The sequence below is a fragment of the Alternaria novae-zelandiae genome, assembly GCF_023758075.1.
Source record: "Alternaria novae-zelandiae strain BMP 2774 chromosome Unknown scaffold_1, whole genome shotgun sequence".
NCBI classification, from domain to species: domain Eukaryota; kingdom Fungi; phylum Ascomycota; class Dothideomycetes; order Pleosporales; family Pleosporaceae; genus Alternaria; species Alternaria novae-zelandiae.
Genome location: NW_026056961.1, coordinates 528,807 through 542,057, shown reverse-complemented (window position 1 = coordinate 542,057; position 13,251 = coordinate 528,807). Strand labels below are relative to the sequence as shown.

Sequence of the window (13,251 nt, the reverse complement as noted above, 5' to 3'; positions counted from 1 at the left end):
GAGTATATAGGCGCAGTTCTTCTCATCCCAATACGATACGATACTCACAAGTGCTCTCTATTCGTTGCACGGACGTGACAAGGTCTGGCGACGGTACGCGCCGCGACGGCATTGCTTTTGCGTGATCCACTCCTTCGAGAACAAGACAATTCTTGCACGCGCTGCGTCATGAGTAAGATGGAAATAATACTAATGCCAAATGAGAGCTGAAAGTACGCCGGATGCGTGGGGCAACGACACGTTCAAGTTTCATTAAAGTGGGGCGGAAACGCGACGCGAACGCGCAGAAGCGTAAAGCGCGTCGAACGTGCCTTCCCTGTTTTGCAGCCCCCTCGGCCCATAAACACTCCTTTGGACCTCGACCTCACTCCCACACGACACATCACTTATCGACATTGTTCCAGATATCTCATCGTCGCATCCATTCCACTATTCTATCAACAATGTCGCCCATTGCTCCTGGCCAGCTCCCGGCCGAGCTTGTCAACCTTCTCGCGTTACACTCTTCCTTCCTGACCGCGCTGTCGCTGCACTACGCCCACAATGGCACTTCAACGCCTGCCGATCTTCGAGACCTAATTGCATCGACGACATTGGTCTGGCGGCAACGTAAAGTCACGTACGATGACATCCGACTCCTCATCGGCATCCTCGACCATGGCCCTTCCGGCAACAACAACCCCTACTACCTATCAGACTATGGCCGCGGCAAGGTCTGCATCGAGATCAAGGACAGCAGCCCGATGATGAACGGCATGACACACATGAACGAAGAGGGATTGCAAGATATGTTCAAAGAAGGCCTGGACACGCTATGGACGCAATGGTGCACCTCGCAGAAGATGATGAGCCGACCAATTGCGGTGCCCAAGCGTGGACGGGGACGCCCAAAGAAGGCCGATATCAAGCAGGCATGCATGGACACGTTTCTCGACGATACTTCCATGTCCAAATTCCTGAGCCAGCTTCCTCTCGCCGAAGTCACCACATGCGAGTCCCTCACCGCACTCGCGCCAGCACAAGAGAAGGGACGCAAGAGGTTGAGGGAGTTCAAGGAGAGTGTGCAGCAAGGCCGTGCACAGAAGAAGACGAGACCCTCTGTCGGAAAGGAGAACGAGACGCCCATGGGCCAGAACCAACAAGCTCAGCCCGCCCAACCCAAGATCACCGAATTTGCTGCCGTCCGCAAGACCAATCTCCTCGACCGTATTCTCGCAAAGCAGGAAGCTGCAAAGGCTGGCCCCGCAGCGCCGACACCTGCCGAACTCCAGCGAAAGGCAGCTTTACAACGCACTCCAGAGGTCATTGGTGTACTCTCCCTACTGTGCGCGAACAGGCCCGGATCGCGCGTTTCCTTCTCCACAACCACCCTTCTGCAGGCAATCCAAGGCTCTATCCGATCACCAATTTCGAAAGACGAGGCGATGAAGTGTGTTGAGGTTTTGGCCAGCGAAGTTGCTCCAGGATACGTGTCAGTCGTCAGCATGGGCAGTATTTCCAGTGTTGTCATCAACCAGACGATGAGGCCCACGGACATCAAGAGCAGGCTTATCGCGCTGGGCGCATGAATGCCTGTTGTTTTGATTCTGTTACTTATGCTTGGATGTTTCTGCAACTCAGTGAGCTCAGTTAGAGCCACCTTTGGTTATTGTTTGTTTACCGCATCATTTTAGCGAGCGCATTCTGTTCTTTCACTGTACAGTATTTCAGTCCTCTAGCATATCCTAATCACACAACACGTTGAAAGTCGAAGTCTTTTTATCATGATCTTACTGCGATACCTTCATGTTTTAGACACTCGGTGATGCTTGGTACGCGTGGCTCGCGTCTTCTCTGACAACTGACAGGTGTTACACGTCAGGCCATCACGGCTCGCTTCACTTGTCGGCACATGTCCGTACCATCAATGCAGTTTATTTGACACCATCACATTGCAGATCTGCACGCCATCGACCTCACACTTCACTTTACCTGATCCATGAAGCTGAGCTACGAAGAAGCCGGCATTTCGCGACATGATGTACTGTTGCAATATGGTATGGACGACCTTTGCTAAATGAAAGAGCGCCTGATCTACGAAACAGTGACAGCTAAGCACCAACGCACTGTGACAGAAAACGTTCCATTGCACTGTAGAATCGAAATGACAGTACGCCAGCATTAACGGAGATCATTCATTCCATTGTTCTGGAGCCGTTGTCGCATTCATGAATGAAGCGTTCGTTCACGTTTTCGAACGTAAATGTTTCTTGCCTCAGGCCATGGGGAAGCGATTAGAATACATATACAGGCGCGTTCCTATTGAAGACGATACATATATACCTCCTCACTCATTCAAGGTAGACATAGCCTCAAACACATAAAACCTACTGGGTAGGTCTTCTTGTCTACACCATAACCCACATACCACACCTCGAAACATCCTACAAACTTCAGTCAGCATCACGATACCAACAACCATGAAGACCTCAGCAATTCTTCTCACGCTCTCAACCCTCGTGTTGTCAAGCACAGCCGCTGCAGTCCACCCACATATCCATCGCAGGCATGGCCGCTGCGAACATAGCAGCAGTGTATCCGGCGCTCCTCCTGCCCCAGCACCAACGACACTGGTAACCTCTGTATCTGCTTCTGCCTCTGTGGCTCCACCAGCTGTGCCTCCACCAGCATCATCCGCGTCACCACCAGCTGCGTCACCACCACCAGCTGTGTCACCACCACCAGCTGTGTCACCACCACCCGCCTCCACCTATGTACCACCACCATCCGCAGTATCTCCACCACCCGAATCATCACCACCACCGGCTGTATCACCACCACCGGCTGTATCACCACCACCGGCTGTATCACCACCACCACCACCACCACCACCACCACCCGCCCCACCCTCGGCCTCAGCAACAACCTCCACACCACCCACCCCCTCCCTCTCCACATCTCCAGACCCCAGCTCCGGCAGCAGCAAACAAATCACCGTAGCCGCCGGCGACACACTAGAGAAGATCGCAGCCGAGAACGCAGTCGGTATATGCGACATCGTCAAGGCGAATAACATCCAGGACCCGAATTTGATTCTTGCGGGCGAGATGTTGACGATCCCGGTGTTGGCGGGGGAGAAGGACGATAGTAGTTGTTTGAGTCAAGAGGGGGGAGATGGTGGTGGGGAGGGTGGTAAGAGTATTGGGTAGTTGGAGAGACTGTTTGAGGGGTATGGGTGTGGTGGGTTGGGTTGGGTTGGGTTACTGAGTCTAGTCAGTGTGTGATACCGATAGCCTTGTGCTTTTAGCTATTTTCATGGCCGTAATTTCTTAGTTAATCTATCTTCGAATTTGACTCCGGCATAATCTCCTGATGTCATGAGCTTAATGCTAGTGCTCTTTGCTACTGGTGTCCCTAAGTCACTTGCGTACGATGTAACTTGCTCTCATCTTATAGACAAGACTAACAAGGGTAAAGTAGCCGCCTCGAATAGCTTTTAGGATATGTTGCTAACTTATTACTAGTATATAGCTTCCTTGCTATGCTTTGCTAACGTAGTTTTAAAACACTCTACTACATGTAGCTCTCTTGCTATGCTTTAGCAACGCAGTACTAAGACATCTTTCTATTCGTGCTAACAGCTTAACAGAGGTGTGCTACCGTACACATAGATGTCAAAGCAGTCCTTTACCAAATTTCAGGTTAATGCAGATGTCTAGGAGGTAGTTGTTCATTGTTCTTCTTGCATACAAAGCTCTGTACGGCGGACTTTGCCTGGATAGCCATAGTGTGTGCAACTTGTGAGGCGGAAGGATTTAGGCCAATAACTCAGTGTGCATATAGACAATAATGTTTTGGGACACTCTTAGACTACGCTATCATTATGAATGGGTTAGTAGCAAAAATATTGTGTGTCTGGTGATGATTTTGAGTGGTGGTTTGCAAGATGGTGGGGCACTGGCCAAAAAAATCGCCATGTTCATTCCACCAACACCACGACCATCATTCTGCTACCCACGATGCCAGGAGCAAAAGGAAAGCTTCTCAAGCCCGACGTGGGGGTCGAACCCACAACCTTGAGATGTACTGAGTAATCGTGTCTGTTAGACCGTGAAAGACTAAGAGTCTCACGCTCTACCGATTGAGCTAGCCGGGCTGGTTTGTAGCCTGTTGATGGAGACATCAAGAATTTGATCAGATATAATCTTAGCGAGTGTAGAAGAGCCTGTTGCAAAGCCTATCCAAATATGACACTTGGGAATGCGGGGCGTTGTGCTGGGAGCCGCCTGCGTCCGCGAATTTTGACTTTTCAATTTCCCCGCCCCACGAACTTTACATTCCTGCATCTCCGCACTCCATGGTCAGATTCTGACAAAGACGATTGTAAACGAATGCGCTTCACCCCTTTATTACCTCAAGCCTTGTAGTCATCAATTACATCATGTTCTGTTGCTTGGTGACAACAAACTTGCTGGTGGGTGAACTATAGCCCGACATGCCCGAAATTCTTAGCGACATCCTCGGAGCCACAGAACAAGATCAATGATGTCGTCTTCGGCCGACCCGTCAGCAAAGACACAACACGAATGCAAATACGATTACGAGCAGGGATATCACATGGCGAGAGTGACGCGAACATCTGCGATCTATCTGCTTCCCCGCGGCGTAAGTCGAGACTGAACGATACCAAGCAGCTTCACAATGCCACATCCATCATACAGCAGCAAAGCTAAGGAGCCTGGCCTGGTCGCATCACCGGACGAGAGTTGTATTTGAGTATGCTGCGATTGAGGGGTATTCTGACTTCGGCGACGCTGCGGAGGTCGCGAAACCTGTCGTTGCAGACACGTCTAGGTCCAGCATGTATGCCGGCTGCAGATGATACGAGGCGTCGGTGCACCACACGAGGTGCCCCATCTGCTTTGCTTATGCCTCCGACTGGCTTCTGGAAGAACGTTACGCGGCACTCGTACATAAGACTCCATCCATTAGATGCATCTGGGCCACGTTCGTGGCATTGCGCCCAGAGTGGCGTTGCCATGCCGAGACTGCGGCAGTACCAAACTATTCCCACCCATGTTGACGTACTTGTGGCTGAGGTCGGTCCTTAGGTCGTAAAGAAAATCCAGGGCGTTGGAAACGGACAAGAGCACGAAAAAGCAATTCTTATGTTCCGTAACAGTAGTTCCAGGGGCAATACCAATGTACGTGTAACTGAAATACGTTCAGGGCAACACCACGTTGGAAAAAGCAACACTTGGCCCTGCAGGACCCTGATTCATCGCAGCGCTCGAAATAATTTGCATGATATTTTTGAGACGAGGCGGTGCTGGGATACCTACAGGTCATCTAGAACTTTCGCATCTGGGCTGTCGAGTTGTACAACGTGAATCGTAAGGTTTTATGACAACCAAGTGACTGGCCGGGATCCATCGTCTACTTGATGGCGGCCCTCACATCCGCATAGTAAAGAAGAGCCCCATGCGTTAATCTCCAGTTCACTTTACAATTTTGTATAGTTCGGAGGGGTCCCGCAGCGCGTGTTTCAGAGTGAAGTGGACCCGGTACTTGCGCCGCCCGATCCGAATATGAGGCCTCTCCTGAAGACCGCTTCGTTTGAAAGCGTACCAAAGTAAGCACTGGAGTAGTGCTCACAGTGCACCGGTGAATGTCACCTCGGTATGCCGGTTGTTTTAAACACTGCATGCGCCGGAAAAGCCCCTATAATCGATCGTAGATCTACATAAGATCTACCTGCCTGGTCTAAGCTCCGGTATCCTAAGCTCCGGTATCCTGAGCATCGTGGTTAGCTTGAAGTCCACATATACGAACGCGAACAGGAGGTGAGTGTCGCACCAGGTAGACTTGATAGAAGTTCATCTTCACATTGCCACCGTCCTCCTTGACTAGGTGCGCCCTTGCAGCCCAATCTTTGCTGGCTTCTCCGCCTGCCTTGAAGCCGTACTTGACCGTCCCGTACAACATGACCTCGTCTGACTTCGGACCGAACGGAAACACTTGGAGTGGCTTGTGCGTTCTCGTTGAAACTTTCTCCCACATACTTTTGCGCAGGGCTAAGATCTCTACGCCCATGAATTAGCCCGGTAGATTATGGAAGGGCGATGGAATTCCAGGGAGCCGTTCGCAAGGCTGGAAACAAAAAGCAATGCGACAAACCTTCCCGGCCTACTACCCTCTTGGAGGCCATGACGAGGGTTGCATCCTTAGTGAAGTACTGGACGTATTCCTCATGCGCTTCTGCTGCATCGGACGTAGCGTAGAAGTCCTCGAAGAATTTCTTGTATGCAGGGTCGAACTCAACAGCCGGCGGGTATTGGGACACGTAGGAACTCATCTCGTGTTGTATTGGTGGGGTGGGATCAAGGGTTGAAGTTGGCTATTCTTAACGGATGGTCAAACGTCCAGCAAAGGCTTCTCTCGTGTTGCGGGCCTGACGTAACGAATGACATCCGGCCTTGGCAGCGGCCCGGGCGGGAACGGCGTTCTGCAATTTGGACCTCATCGTCGAGTTGTCAGCAACACTCACTCGTACATCTCTTGGTGATTCCCGATCACGAACTCCTGGCAACTGAACAGTTGGGTAAATTGCGACCCCGCGACAATGATTTGGCATCGCCACAACGTGAGCCTCGAAGCCTCCCAGGTTGTGGTACCCGAACGGCACTGACATGTTAGACTATAGTAGCGCCAACCGTTCAAAAGAAACGCCGACTTCCAGCGGGATGCCCTGCAAAGTTGCGTAATAGCAAAGCACCCTTGAACTCTCTCTGCAAGGCTCCCATGTCACCTTGCCTACTTCGTCCTCGGCCTCAACAACACGACAATTACCCTGAGTACCTGCGCAAGCGCGGTGAAGCTTTCTCCGAGGCTGCAACGCAGGGGCCTGCGCTGTCAGCAGCACGGATGATGCCGTGGAAGTAGAAGGCCCAGTCCACCGTGTTTACGAGTGCGAGATGAAAATCTTCTCGGGCGCTGCTTCCGGACGGGTTCAGGATGCATGTGTACGGCCAAGGACCGAGGCGTAGAAGTCGAACACGACTTCCACAGCGCAACGACTATGATATCATTGCGCGCAGCACCGGTATCGAGATGCAAACTCTTTCTTCCATCGATCTAAGATGACCTACTGCACAGTAAGATTCGGAGTCATGTCCAGACGGCACTTCTTGGCCACAGCCTCAGTCTACGCCTCGAACTACTTGTCAACCCCGAAGAGGTCGTTTAGTACCCGTTCCAATTCACGGCGCCCACTGTTTTAGCTCACACAGTGGCAGTGCACGGGCCCTATCCATGTCGGCGATGCTGTCAGAATCCATCTTTTCAGCTGCTCTGTCCATGGACAGGTACGTGGGCGAGACTTGCAGGGGTTATGCTACAACCCACCTAAAGGTACTGGAAGGTCATTTCTTTGGCCACGCTTATACGAATGTGGGTTCCTTGCCTTCCATCATACATCGGAAAATGGCCTTCGAAGACACGTCAAACTCACATGGCCCAACGATATAGTGATGCAATACAACCACAGATTCACGGCCTGAGGCGTCAAACCCCGTGCTCCGAACAGGGTCATCAGAAACGCAAATCCATCTGGAGCTACTTGGAGTAGAAGTAGACGGGAACTAGTAAGGCTCCGTTGCGATTCAGTGGCGTGGAAACTTTCCAGATCTAGCCCTCGCTCTAAACGTCACTGTCAACCGCATTTGTGGCGCATCATTCAACATGCCTCCAACACGTGCATGCCGCCCTCCATGATGATCGACGCCGGGTTGTACCCACACCTACCATGTGGATCGGTAATAGCACATAGGAGGAGATTTCATAGTCGGATCGCCCGATGTGGCTGTCCGACTACCCGACTAGAGGTTGGACATCGTACAAGGTCTGGAGATGGCTCCCGAGTATTAATGGGGTACCCCCGTCCGTTATTTCACAGACACAACTACCCCGGGACCTTCATCTTGGTCATCATTAATACAACATGACCTCTCCATCCGGTCTTCCTTCCGGCCTTCCTTCCGATACTCCTGCAGAACATCAATTGGCAGACATGACTTACGCACATGGACGAAAGTCCAGTGAGATCGTACAGGATGTCACTGTCCCTGCGCATCTACTTCGGGCTACTGGCAACCTTGGATCCAAACGCGACAAGACGTATACCTCACATGGAACATGGGAGCCTCAAGCAGAGAACCCTTTCCTCGATCCCAACGGCATAGGAAGCATACGTCGTCGACCAACTCAGGACTCAGGCTTGAACCGAAATGGCACCCAACGCTCTACCAACCTCGAACGCACAGAGACGCAGGGCGAACGCAGGAGGAGTAATCGATTCTCTTGGTTCAGTAACACTGGTCCCAAAAGAATGTCGCAGCAAAGCGGGGTACTACCGTCACCAACAGAGGAAAACATCAGACCCTTCAGGACCCTTTCTTACATCCCCGGGTCAACGGACGTTCTAGCTCTCAGTCCTCGGGGCAGTCGTGCACCATCACCCAACTCTCTCAATAGGGTTACGACTGCGTCGTCAAAGTGGTCGAATGAGGACCCTTTCGCAACCAGGCCCAACTCGATCAAAAGCAACCCTTTCGCAACGCAGAACAATTCTTACCGGAATTCAACAGCCTCATTGCCTCAGGAACCTGAAGCTGCACACCAGGGTGGTCGGCCCCGGAAAGGGACTCTAGAGTCCGTTGTTGATGCCATGGTTCCCAACGCTCTCCAGCGGAAGATGACCAATGCATCTTACTTCAAGAGGAGTGAGATGTTTGGTACTTACGAAAAGGCGAAGCAAAAGGGACAAGAGATTCAGCGAAAGAAGTGGGTGCAGTACACCTTCGAGTACGCCATCTACCTCTTCCTGATACTCTTCGTCTACTTTGTTCTTATCGGAATTCCGCTGTGGAAGGGTGCTGTGTGGTGGCTCTACTGGGTTGTGGCCACAAAGTTTGTCATCGCTGGTGGTTTCGGTATCGTGCTTGGAATAGCGCTATTGTGAGTTGACACAGTTGCATCGCTACCTCTTCTTTTACTAACATAACCCAGCTACGCATTCGCTCCTCTGCTCATCCTCTTCGAGAAGGACCCGCCCCCTGCCGACTACACCACAGAGACCAAGATCCAGTCCAATGTTTCCGACACCTGCCTTATGATCCCTTGCTACAAGTCTGCTGGACTCATCGCCAACACACTCGAGGCCGCTTTGAAGATCTTCCCTCCATCGCACATCTTCGTCATCGCCAACGGTAACAGCCCTACACCTCTCGACAACACGGAAGAAGTGTGCCGCCCATACGGCGTGAACCACATCTGGTCGCCCATCGGATCAAAGATTGTCGCTCAGTTCGTCGGTTGCTACGCTGCGAAGGCTTTCAAGAACGTATTGCTCATCGACGACGACTGCGCACTGCCCGATAACTTCCCGGTTGTTACTGAACGTCTAGTTGGCAAGGTCCAGTGCATTGGCTACACCATCAAATCTGTCGGACCAAATGGGTCAAAGGGCAACCTTTGCCAACAAGCCCAGGATCTCGAATACAAGCTCAGTGGTATCCAGCGCGAGTTTGCTGGTAAGATTGGTTCTGCCACCTTCCCCCACGGTGCCATCTCCCTTTGGGACCGCGAACTCCTCGTCAAGACTTTCCACGAACACCCCGGTTTCAGTGTCTCTGAAGATTGGTTCTTCGGTCACGTTGCCCGCAAACTCGGATGTCGCATCAAGATGTGCTCGCAGGTATTCGTCGAAACCGAAACACCTACCGCTGTCTTCATCTCTGGCGGTGGCTCTCGTGGTGGTTTCGGCGAGATGACCATCTTCTCGCAACGCTTCAAGCGATGGAACTTCTTCTTCGTCAACGGAATGTACTACAATATGGCCTATATCTTCGGTAGCTGGAAGCTCGGCTGGTGGGAGATTGGCGCAAAGATCTTCGTCTTCCAAGAGGTTAGTCACTCACAATTCATTTCTCACTCATCAAATTCTAACAGTCTCACCAGGTCTACGAAACTCTGCTCTACCTCCTCACACCCTTCATCCTACCAATCTCGTTCTACGTCCGCCCCTCGTTCTGCGGTTATCTCCTCGCCGCCACCGTCGTCATGTACCTCATCAACAGCGTCCTCTTCAACGAAGTCCATCTCCGCCGCAAGGGCGAGCGCGTTGGCTGGGTGCTCATGTACGTGTACTACCTACCGTACAAGATGGTCTTGACTGTCATCAACGTCGCCAGCTGCTACTGGTCACTCTACAAGTACGCCCGCTACTTCGCCAAGCGTCATCCCAAGGTCATCGAAGACGAAAAGGCTGTCGAGGTCGTCATCCGCCTTGAGGAAGAACAAACCAGCCCAGAATGTGGTCTCGGTCGACGCATGACGGTGCGCACCATCGGTACACGTGGCAGCATAGACGAAGGCGACGACCACGACGATGGTGTTTCACCAATGGATCGCGTCGAGACGGGTGGTGGTGCTTACGCCATCGTCACAGAGCCCGAGCACGCCCACTCCCCTGGCCTGCAACCACCTCACCACGTCAGCACAACGCGTCCCAGCAGCCCTCTGCTAAGAAGCGAGGGTGTTGTCGCTCGCGACTACTTCGCCATGCAACAAACAACCCCTCCCGCCGATACAAATGTCGACGTGGAGAAGCAAAATCATCAGTGGATCTGAGTACACGTTCAAAAAGTTTACAGCGCAAAGACGCTTTTAAGTTCTAATTTTTTAACCCTTCTCGTGTTTATACTTTTTTCCTTTGTCATGGGTCGGTCGGCGTTCAATCATGAGTACATGGGCGGCATTCTGTTATATACCTTTGCATACTTTTCATAATTTCGTCTACGGTCGATGATTACATCCCGATTCAATACATCACGATTCAATATTCAAATCTGTGGTACTACTTTTTGGGTGAAATGTTTGCCTGGCCGCTACAAAGATATGTTGCCGATAGCTACTTTGCAACCCGAATTAGAGTGGGTAAGCAATATGTGGCTTCTGATTCCCAGCACATACGACAACCAGGCTGTGATCTGTCGTTTGGTCATCATCGGCCTTACAATGGGTCCCTCCCTTCGACTCCTCCGCAATTTTCATCACATTCAAGCACCAGCATTCGCATCCCCAGCGTCATCTACCTTCCTTTCCTTCCCACCACCACCACCACCACCACCACCACCACCTCTTGCACCACCTCTTCCTCCTCCCCTACCCCCCCTTCCACCCTTCTTCCCCCTCTGCCCATCCCCAACCTCCTTCTCCCACGCCTCAACATCCACAACCACACCCTCAGGCAACTTTCCCCCACTCATCAACACGCCACCATCCTTCTTCCTACTCTCAACCCTCTTGAAGAACTCATACGAAAGCAATCCTTGCTCATTACCCTCCGTGAGTATAACCCCATTCTCTGAAAGAAAGAACTTGGTGCCAGCAGCAAGCGCAGCATTGATGTCGATGTAAATGAGAATTGTGGAGTTTGTGCGCATGCCTGAGATGACGGGTGCGGCTTCTTTTTCCTCCGTGGTGGAGTCGTCGAGGGCTTTGAAGCCAGCGGGGAGGCCGGATGCAAAGTGCATGTGATTGCGTCCCATACGTCGCATACCGCCGCCTTTGAGGATGAGATTCCAGGCCTTCTCGTTAGTGCCGTGGACGACCGTTTCGGGGACATTTCCAGCTTCCTGGGTGATGGATGTGAGGAGGCCTTCAGAATCGACTTTGATGGAGTGGCCTTGGTTGGCGCGGATTAGGTAGTCGGCTGGGTTATCGGATTCTGGTATACCTCCAAGTGCATCTGGTGCAGGTTGCTCTTGTGGTGGTGCTGCGCTGTCGGATGAATCCTGGTCGAGTGAGGATGCTAAGATCATGGAGTAGCGCTGTTTGTCGTTGTTGGCGACGATGTCGCGGAGTTCAGGGAATGTGACTTTTAAGCCCTTGAGAGTTTTGGTGTTGAGCTGGGGAGTGTCAGTCTCCCGGATGATGCTACTGCTTACTTTGTTTCTATATAAGCAAACATGAAAGTCTTCAGATACCCACGTCTTCTGGTTGAACGTGTATCTGACTTCTCAGAACTTAAAGTGATGAACAAACTTACCGCCTCCTGCACATTGACATACCCGCCCTTCCCCAACTTCAAGCCCTCTTGACCAGCACCATGTCGCAATAACCAACTGACCTTTCTTGACACCTGCACATCTCTCGATTGATTCGCTGGGTTGCGACTTCCGCCACCTCGACCACCTCTTGCCATCGCTTTGAACGATCTTGTGATAAGTCGTGAAATGTTTGCGGAGGGTTTGGATCAGAGTGCTATTATAGGATATCAGAACTCCGATTCTTTCCTAGTCGAGAAGGATGATGCGTAATGAGTCAGATTGATGGCCTTGGGGAATGATGGAGTTGGTAGGGGCAGGCAGGCGCAAAAGGTTAGTGCGGGTCAACTTTTGTGTGGCGCGACCCCGCAAATGATTGGATGCGCTGCACGTTCAATAACAAGAACGCGACTGCCTCATGGAGATGCCTGCCAATTAATTTCAGGCAACATTTTCTCTCAAAAGTCATATCTGATCGCACCATGTCGGTGTTCAGGTTTCTTGCGTATAGCTTGTAGTATCTACTGCAGCAGCTCGGCACCTCCCAACCACGGAAGACACCCCGTTAGATTTACACAAACCATACATTTTCAAACAGCTTTCAAAAGACATAGTTTTACAAATGATTTCAGCTGCAGCGCAGAGGGCTATACAAGGGTTCGTCGTATCTCTCGTGCTGGTAGATGCTTTCCGAACGACTACATACTGGGAAGATGTCCAGTCTGATAACGATAATGGTTTAGACAATCCGAAGAGTTTAACAACTGGGATTGAGACGACGACCCTGAAAGGATGTCGATGGAAATCGTACCGACCAGATCTTCATCTCTACATGCCCAACGTTCCCGAAGTCTCTCCTACAGGAAAGCACCGCTCTTCCGTCGACTGTACACCCAGAGCTGCTGTACGAGGCATCTGCGTTCCTTCCTCTTTCGCACGACACCAACTGATCATGTCATCAGCTGCGCCCGTCTGTACATAGGCGACGTTATTGTCAAACCCCAAATAGTGTCAAGTTTCCGATGACTGTCTGCCAATGAACCTGTTGCGGGTACCAAGTCTACCACCTCTTCCGTAGCCAATGCCCCATCGCCACCCACAAGAATCTCTCCAATCCGTCTCAGCTCATCTTTGAGAAGCCGCAAACATCTCTGAAAGTTGATAT

The 13,251-nt window shown here is 51.6% G+C and overlaps 4 protein-coding genes and 1 non-coding gene across 5 annotated transcripts; 2 read left to right on the top strand and 3 right to left on the bottom strand.

The window, feature by feature from the left end:
* Window positions 1–443: 443 nt before the first annotated feature.
* J4E88_000145 (uncharacterized protein) lies at window positions 444–1,568 on the top strand (the record flags this gene model as incomplete). Its single annotated transcript, XM_049393825.1, has 1 exon — window positions 444–1,568. One exon carries the CDS (start codon window positions 444–446, stop codon window positions 1,566–1,568), a length of 1,125 nt encoding a protein of 374 aa, XP_049259654.1.
* Window positions 1,569–4,026: 2,458 nt separating this feature from the next.
* On the bottom strand, window positions 4,027–4,135 carry J4E88_000144. The gene has a single exon. It is a non-coding gene; the product is annotated as a tRNA-Lys (tRNA).
* Window positions 4,136–5,757: 1,622 nt separating this feature from the next.
* On the bottom strand, window positions 5,758–6,334 carry J4E88_000143 (uncharacterized protein; the record flags this gene model as incomplete). Its single annotated transcript, XM_049393824.1, has 3 exons — window positions 5,758–5,772; window positions 5,836–6,062; window positions 6,157–6,334. The coding sequence occupies 3 exons, from the start codon at window positions 6,332–6,334 to the stop codon at window positions 5,758–5,760; spliced, it is 420 nt and encodes a 139-aa protein (XP_049259653.1).
* A 1,644-nt stretch (window positions 6,335–7,978) lies between these two features.
* On the top strand, window positions 7,979–10,668 carry J4E88_000142 (uncharacterized protein; the record flags this gene model as incomplete). The annotated part of the gene is made up of 3 exons (XM_049393823.1): window positions 7,979–8,994; window positions 9,046–9,943; window positions 9,997–10,668. The coding sequence occupies 3 exons, from the start codon at window positions 7,979–7,981 to the stop codon at window positions 10,666–10,668; spliced, it is 2,586 nt and encodes an 861-aa protein (XP_049259652.1).
* A 428-nt stretch (window positions 10,669–11,096) lies between these two features.
* J4E88_000141 (uncharacterized protein) lies at window positions 11,097–12,150 on the bottom strand (the record flags this gene model as incomplete). Its single annotated transcript, XM_049393822.1, has 2 exons — window positions 11,097–11,948; window positions 12,142–12,150. 2 exons carry the CDS (start codon window positions 12,148–12,150, stop codon window positions 11,097–11,099), a joined length of 861 nt encoding a protein of 286 aa, XP_049259651.1.
* Window positions 12,151–13,251: the final 1,101 nt, after the last annotated feature.